This window comes from Chenopodium quinoa, unplaced genomic scaffold (assembly GCF_001683475.1).
Source record: "Chenopodium quinoa cultivar QQ74 unplaced genomic scaffold, ASM168347v1, whole genome shotgun sequence".
Classification (NCBI taxonomy): Eukaryota; Viridiplantae; Streptophyta; class Magnoliopsida; order Caryophyllales; family Amaranthaceae; genus Chenopodium; species Chenopodium quinoa.
Genome location: NW_018742418.1, coordinates 1,698,203 through 1,707,105, shown reverse-complemented (window position 1 = coordinate 1,707,105; position 8,903 = coordinate 1,698,203). Strand labels below are relative to the sequence as shown.

The 8,903-nt window shown below is 38.6% G+C and overlaps 1 protein-coding gene across 1 annotated transcript; it reads right to left on the bottom strand.

Annotated features, from left to right (window-relative positions):
* LOC110707834 (protein FAR1-RELATED SEQUENCE 6-like) lies at positions 1 to 3,149 on the bottom strand. The gene is made up of 7 exons (XM_021885889.1): positions 2,969 to 3,149; positions 2,309 to 2,831; positions 2,030 to 2,206; positions 788 to 1,575; positions 375 to 709; positions 210 to 272; positions 1 to 132 (listed from the first exon to the last, which is right to left on the bottom strand). Exons 1-7 carry the CDS (start codon positions 3,147 to 3,149, stop codon positions 1 to 3), a joined length of 2,199 nt encoding a protein of 732 aa, XP_021741581.1.
* Positions 3,150 to 8,903: the final 5,754 nt, after the last annotated feature.

The following is an 8,903-nucleotide window of genomic DNA, read 5'->3' as shown; positions in this document are numbered from 1 at the left end:
TTAAAACATTTGGTGGTCACTGGTCCACTCCTGGGTGGACATGTTGAGCTCAAAATCATCACATGGAACATCATCAGCAGGAGTGACAGCGTAGAACTCAGTGTAGGGGTTCGGTTGTTTCCTCCTTTTCACCTGCAACCAAACCGGCATTATGTATGTATTGCCATAAGAAGATAGCCTTTGGACAGATATATTAGCAAGTGCCATACCGGCAATTTAGTTGGTTGGATTGACTCATCTACAAATCCTACATGTGCTTGCTTCTGGGTTCTCTGTCATACAGAGAAATTAAATACATAAGCAAATACTGCCCCAGCCAGTGAATGAAAAGAATGGATTCACCCAAACAAACTATAGTGGCACCATATACATACCTTACTGTTTTTCCCTTTGGCTGCATTGTATCCTAATTCAGACAATGTCTTGTTCCTTGATCCCTTTGGACGGCCTTTAGGCTTCTTTTGAGTGACTGGGTTTTGGATTACATTTCCTGAACCTTTTCCTCCATTGATTTCAGAAGTATTGGGCACAGCTTTATTACCCCATGTAGCGACATTATAAGTCTTGGACACAGACTTAGGAGTGCCTTCTAGTCCAGGTGAATTTGATGACCCTATTTCTGATCCAGACCCATTTTTAGCCATGAGTTTTGCACGACGCTCATTGACTTCAGCTCGGATCTTGATCACTGCTTGTCTGACTGCTTCAACTGTTTCGTCATTAATGGCAGATGCTTATTCATCACACAATGCCTCAAGGTCTGGAATTAACTTGTTGTATCGCACACATTTCTCTGTTTGAGTAGGGTCATGGTATGCAACTTTGATGCGAGTGTGCTTCCTCAACACATCCTTTTTCCACCGATTTAGAACAAATTTCAATGGAAATTCTGTCATAAAGTTTTCATCCCACACTCTAATGACATGCTTACAAAGGATCCCATCCTTTTCGAACTTCCTACAGTCGTAACTAATATGTTTAGTGATAGGGTTATGAATCAGTGAGTAAAACCTTCTGGAATAAGTGATGGTTTCCTCATTTGAACCTTCTCGAACAACCCAAACGCGATCTAAAACCAAGTAATGAATTTCAACTTCACTGATAATTTTCTCCTCCTTGATCTGAACATATAGCATCCTTACACATTCTTTTTGAAGTTCTTGAAACTTTGCATCAGTATATATTTTTTGGAAATATCGTTCCACTTTGAATCCACTCACAAGTTGTCTAATGTACTTGGAATCCCTTGCATCAGCATCTTTCTCATCCATAACCCTCTTCTTCATCGCTTTGTTATATTTTTCAGGAAACTCGAAGAGTTTCGTTTTACAGGTGACATAGCCATCGAAAAAATAGTTAATGCTCTCTACCCTCTGTGTAGTTTTCATACTCACCCAAAAGTACTCTTTCATGTAGGCCGTTACCCACATGTGCTTCTCAATAAAAAGATCTTGCAACCATTCATTGTCCTCCAACCCATACAGCTTCATTGCTTCACACCATCGAGTTTGAAATTCTTCTACAGTGAAGCTGTAATATATTATATTCTTCAAAGGGTTCTTGAAATCATCGTACCTGTCATTGCATTCAAACAAAACTACTGGTTCACTATTTCACAAAGTCAGCAACATAACTCAAATTCTGGACAACAGTAAAAGGTTAACCTGTATGCTAAATTAAATTAGAACAACACAAGGGTTGTTCAACAAGCATTGCAAGATAATGAATAACAATACTTGTAACAGCTTGTACAATGACATAAAAACCAATGACAACCACATTGTAGAATAGTAAAATTAACTTAGGCAACTGCAACAATGCTAGAAACCAATTCCTACTCTAGTTTCTCAATAAAGGTCACTTCATTGACATTACATAAATAAGTCAGCCAATTACCAGTACATTTTAACTATAAATGAGCATTTAAAGTAACAAGTAAAACCAACAAATAAAACTCATAAATTACAATAAACAGGTATAACCAATAACAAATAGTGAATGAAAATGTACCAAGGTAGGCAATACTTACAAGGCACACTTGCCAAGTTTCTCAGGAAATTTTCTCATAATATGCCATATACACCATCGATGGCATGTATTAGGCATCACTTCAGCTAAGGGATTCCGCATAGAAGCTGCTTGATCGGTGAGGATGGAAATAGGAGCTTTATTACCCATACAAGATACCCATTGTTCAAAGATCAATCTATAGGTATCACAATCTTCATGAGAAATGAGGGCACACCCTAACAGAATGGACTAGCCATGGTGATTAACCCCGACAAAATTTGCAAAGGGTAGCTCGTACTCATTTGTTAGGTATGTGGCATCGAAGCAAACTACGTCTCCAAAGTCTTCATAAGCTACCCGACTCCTTGCATCCACCCACATGACATTTTTTAACCGACCATCATCATCCAACCTATTTTCATGGTAAAAATTCTGATTATCTGCTTGCATGTAATCAAAGTATTCCATCATGGCTCGTGCATCTCTGCTGGCCATCTTGAGCCGCCTTTGCTTGTACACTTCATGCTGAAGATCCTTCACACTTGGCAAGTTTCCATTCTCAGTGCCTAAACAACCGCGAATTTGGGACACGGAGAGACCCTCCTCAAAAACATTAATCAACCTCTTTCGTACCGTTGAAGTCAACTTCTTCATACGATACTCTTTAACCAAATTTGCCATACTAAGAGATAGAGTATGAGTATGCTCCAACACAACAGTTTTCAAAATCCAAAGCCAATCAACGTTTAAACTCCCATAAACCCTATCATTGCACTCACATTTCTTCGATTTACGTTTTCCATGTGCAAGCTCGGCCTCCCCTATAGCCCCATTCACATTTCCAAGAATTCCCCAACTTCCATGTACTTTGCCCTTTTCTTTGCCTCACGCTTCGCCCTCATGTTGGATGCACCCCAACATTCGCACCTCCAAGTTATTCCCCTTCTCACTTTTGTACTTGTGTATGATCCTTGCACTCTAGTAACACCAAATCCACAATGCTTAGCATATGTTTGATAGAAAAACTCAATTTCCTTCCAAGATTTAAAAAGCATTCCAACTTTTGGAGGCGGAGCACAGGTAACCCCACTCCCCTTATTGGTAGAAACTGTAGTCTCCAATGTCTGGATTGTCTCCATTGGGGAAGGGCATTGAGTTGGATTGCAAGTTTTGTCATTCATACACAATGTAGTTGTATTAGTTTCAACTGTCTGAGCCAAGGTTATGTTCTCCTACTCAACTGCATTCACATCCTCTTATTCTTCCTGCTCATTTTCATCTATACCAATCTCCATCAAGGAACCAACCTCTTCATAGTCCCCTAAAAAGGGACTTAGGCTATCTTCTCCCAAATCAGACATCTTATCCAACACCTACTACCACAGATATCATGCAAAGGTCACACATGCTAAACGAGTATACAACACAATGCACTACAACACACAACAATCATAATTACAACTGAATGATTTCAGAACCCACTACAGAATTTATGCAAAATCAAAACAACAAATGTAAGACACGATTGAAAAGTATAGCCTCGGGGAGATAGTCATACCAAAATCAAACACTACAGATTCATGCGATTTCCCAAGTTACTATAATCATTCAAACAACAAAATATATTAAATTAACCAACAGAAGGGTGCAATTCCAAAGTAACGCACTATCAATACTAAAAATTGGGGCCATAATTAATCAACTCTGGTGAAAATAAACTAAGCATTACCGAATTCAAACAATGAAATATATCAAATTAACCAACAAAGGGTGGAATTCCACAGTTACGCACAACCAATTACAAAATATTGGGGCCATAATCAAACAAAATCAAATCAACTATGGTGAAAATAAACTAACCTTCACCAAAGGCCAGAACCTGAAAAACAGAGCAAACAGAGCAAACTGAACACACACGTACACCACTGAAGACGAAAACAACATATTTCAACCACCATGAATGGGACGACGGGAAAACCACAGATCTACATACTAAGCGAAGTTCTTTGTTACTAGGTGAAATGCGATTCTGAGAGAGAACTTTCGCTAGCGACCGAGAAAGCATGTTGTAGTGACAAATGCTACTGTTAACACACCTGAGCATGCTCCAACTGTGGTGAATTTAGGAGTTGATGAAGGGTGTGAGGTAAATTGCCTAAATTTCGCAAAGTTTGCAAATTAATGCTTCTTACCTCCGTCAAATTATAATCTAACGCCGTCTCTTAACGAAAAAATAAGCCCACAATTACAACAAATATTTTAATTTAAATACGGTTACGTGGCAGCAAAAAGTTGAAGAGATAAACAAGAAGCGTTGATCACAGGGATTAATGGGGGCTCACCCTAAATGAAATGTGTGACAATAAAATTAGGTTAGTTAAAGATATAGATTCAACTCATAATTTTATTTCAAGTGGTAATGCACTAATAGTCTAAAACTATTGAGTGTTCAAGACAATACACCGAGTTATTTTCTACAATTCTATTCGTATTTTTTTTTTTTTTTTTTTTTTTTGTAATTCACACTTTTAATTTTTTTTTTGTGATGTTCTCATTAATGTTTTAAGAAATTGTACTAGTAATTGTTGGGTATTTTGTGTTTACAAGGGTCACAAAGAAGAAATAGAAATGAAAATTCAGAAATAAACTTTGAGGCGTGAACGGAATGACTTTCTCAAAATACCAACTGGGTATCACGGAAATTTACTCAGGAGATACAACGAAGGCCAATTACAATCACAAGTAGGGTGATTACAATACAATGTAAATAAGCTATTGTGATTTGTGATAATGAACAATAACTTGCAAAAGGTTTTCCAAGAAGACAATAACCAGATCTCTTGAATGTGTGTTTTTCATCATGTGAACAATCATATATATGAAGAGCAAAATACCAAGAAAACAACAACGATAACCGTCAGAACCACCCCGCGCCCTGTGCCCTGCCGGGAGAGAGAAACCAAGCAACCCACATAGATCTGGGTGCTCTCGCGCCTTGCCAGGTAACGGTGGCCCTGCCGGGCGGCTGACATAGTTTAATCTTTCTTCGCTCTTGCGCCCTATCGGGTGATGGCTCGCCTTGCCGGGCGCGCCACTAGGCGGAGGACCACTTCTCTATACCGAGATAACCCTTGCTTCATTCTTTGCTTAATTAATTTGCAACACCTTAGCCTAAGCAAATTAACTACACAACAATGAATAATGTCTACAATACTCTAAATTATTTAACAATCCTCCCCCATTTAGAGTATTAATCTAGACTCATTGCAAAACATCGTCATCACAAAAACAATTTCATGCATAAATGAAAGTGTACAAATACTTGAACTCCCACTTAGTGCAACATACAATTCAAGAATCTGTATCTATTTGGTATCGTAAAACGTTTGAACCAAAAGCAATACATATTGGATACTTGAAGATATTACACACACAAGATTAATTACTTAAATACATATTAACTTGACACTTAAGCCATGTCGTGTCCACATCTATTCATAAGTACATCAAAGCTATGCCCCTAATAGCTTCTTGAAGCGGATAAACCTTGTACTTATATAGGTAGAATTCCAAAACATGCTCTTGTGAAAAAGCACAATATCAGGAATTCTATTAAGTTAAACAATCTCTTATACATCATTGAATATCCGGAACTTTACCTTGGATGAAAACAAGTTCCCAATTAGCAAATGAGAAAGTTAATCTTATTGAACTTAAGACCCAACGTCTTATTGGGTGTTAAGTTAAGACTCCCTCATTTGTAATTATTTAGGGCTCCAATCCTAAGCCGATTGTCATCCTACTGTTAACATCTATTGGCTCTTGCCAATGCCTTTGTGAAACAATCGGCGAGATTAAGATTTGTTCGAACATAATCAATAGTGATCACACTATCCTTGATAAGCCCTTAGATGTAACTATGCCGTACTCCAATGTGTCTTGACTTACCATTATAAACTTGGCTATAAGCCCTTGCCAAGGTAGCATTGTTATCACAATGTATCACTATTTGTGATATTGGTTTTGGCAACAAAGGGATCTCAAACATGAGATCCTTCAACCATTCGGCTTCTTTACCAGCCGAATGCAAAGCAATGAACTCTGATGTCTTTGTGGAGTTTGCAATGCAAGTTTGCTTCTTAGAAGCCCATGAAATGACACTTCCCCCATATAGGAAAACGCATCCACTTGTGGAGGAATGATCTTTGTTAGAGATCTAACTTGCACCCGAATACCCTTCTACCATCGAAGGATATCCATTATAAGACAAACCATAATCCAGGGTTTTTTTCAAGTACTTCAACAAGCGTCGAACCGCTTGCCAATGTAGCATACTAGGATTGCTAGTGTACTTACATAGTTGACCAGCTGCATAAGCAATGTCCGATCTAGTATTTGTCATGACATACATCAAACAACCTATTACTTTAGCACGCATATTCAAGTTGTGAAATTGTAATACTTTCATTAGGTATCAACTTTATGCTAGTATCCATAGGTGTTGAATAAAGAGAAGTAGAGTCATCATTGACATTAAATTTCTTGAGCACTTGCTTAATGTAATGAGATTGTGACAAGATTAACTTTCCTTTTTCCTTCTTTATCCTTATGCCCAAGATGACATTCACTTCTCCCATGTCTTTCATGGAAAACTTTGAACTAAGGAAAGACTTTGTCATTTCAACTTGTGACAAATTCGTTCCAAAGATCAACATGTCATCTACATATAGACAAATTATGACACCTTGACCGTTGTCATCAAATTTGCTATAAATACACTTGTCTGAATTGTTCAACTTGAAACCATTAGACAACATAACCTCATCAAACTTTTGATGTCATTGCTTAGGTGCTTGTTTTAGCCCATACAAAGATTTAATCAATTTGCAAACTTTTCCTTCTAGACCTTCCACAACAAACCCTTCCGGTTGTCGCATGTAAACTTCTTCCTTTAGATCTCCATTCAAGAACGCTGTCTTGACATCCATTTGATGGATCACAAGGTTGTGGTTTTCCGCAAGTGCAATCAACAACCTTATAGTTGAGATTCTAGCAACAGGTGCATATGTATCAAAATAATCGATACCAGGCTTTTGTGTAAAGCCTTGTGCCACTAACCGGGCCTTGAACTTTTCAACCGTTCCATCAATCCTCAATTTCTTTTTGAAGATCAATTTGCACCCTATTGGTTTACATTTTGGTGTAAATTAGCTAACACCCAAGTATTGTTTTCCATGATGGATTCTATCTCATCATTAATAGCTTCCTTCCAAAATGGAGCATCACGAGACCTTATAGCCTCATCATAGGTCAACGGATCATCTTCCACATTAAAATGTATGGAAATTTTGTCGAAACAGAATTCCTTGATCCTTTAACTAAGTACACATGAAAGTCCGAGCCAAAAGATTTTTCTTTCCTTGCCCTTTTACTTCTCCTAGGTTGAGATGATGATGTTCACTACTAGAAAACAACCCATTTCTGACGGAAAAATTTCGTCAGAAACACCCTGTTTTCCGTCGGAACTGGTTGTCGGAAAGCTATTTGTAGGAAAATGACTTTTTCCGAAGGAATTTCCGTCAGAAACATTGTTCCGATGAAATTTCCGACGGAATTCAGTCATCGAAATATATTTTCCGGCACGGAAAAAGTTTGTCGAAAATTTCCGACGGACACAATTTCGCCAAAAATTTTCGACGGAATTTCCGTCGAAAAATGCTGAAAAAAAAACAAAAAAATAAAACGCCTCCCACCACCCCTTACCACCACCAGCTGTCACCCCACACTACCAGCCCACACCCCAGCCCCCAACTCAAACCACCAACCTCCATCCTAGCTCCACACTAGCCCTACCAGCCCCCCTAAACACGCACCACCACCCACAACCCAACCACTAAAACCACCACCAGAACCCCACCAAAGCCACCTTTAAAAACAAAACACACACACACACACAAACCAGATCCCTACCCACCACCCTAACCCGAACCACACCACAACTCACCCTAACCGAACCACCTTACCACCCACCTAACCGAACTAGACCCACCCCCCTAACCCTAAACGACCAGATTCACTAATCCAAATCTAACACCCAAACCAAACCCAGATCTACAACCTTAACCCTAACAAATTCAACCGAACCACCCTTCTTAAGCAAACCACCCCACCACCCACCTAAAAACTACCACCGCCGCCGCCGAAAACATATGTATTCACAACCCATAAATTAACAAAAAAATAAAAACATACCTTTGTTACAACCGAAGCTTTGAATTTCACTCGAATTTGGTTTAATACGACCAAATTCGACCGTGAAACCTTTAGATCTAAGGATTTCAAGGTCAAATTTGACCGTAAAAACCATGAATTAGATCGTACAAACTATAGAGAGATAAAGAAAGGCGTGAGAAAGAGAAACAAAGATAGCAGAGGAAGTAGAGGAGAGAGAAAGAGAAGAGGAGAGGCGTGAGGAAGAGGAGGAGAGAGAAAGAGAAGAGAGGGTTTTGTTTTTTTTTTAAGAGAGGAATGAGAGGCGTGAGATTTAAAGTATGAGAAACTTATTTTAAAAAAAAAAATTATATTCCGTCGGAAAACACATAAATTCCGACGGATTTTCGATAGATTATTTGAATTCGTCGGAAATTTCCGACGGAATTACTCGTCCGTCGGAACCGGTCCGTCGGAAATGGGCTGTTTTCTAGTAGTGGTTGAAGCCTCCTCTAAATGAGTTTGGTCATCAATTTCTTGATCAAATTCAATTTGGTCAAAATTTTGAGCATCGATATTTGGAGTTATATCCTTTGGTCTAGGAATTGATGAATATCTATTTTCATCAAACAATGCATCTCTAGACTCAATGGTGGTATGAGCCGATGACCAATAGTCATTTT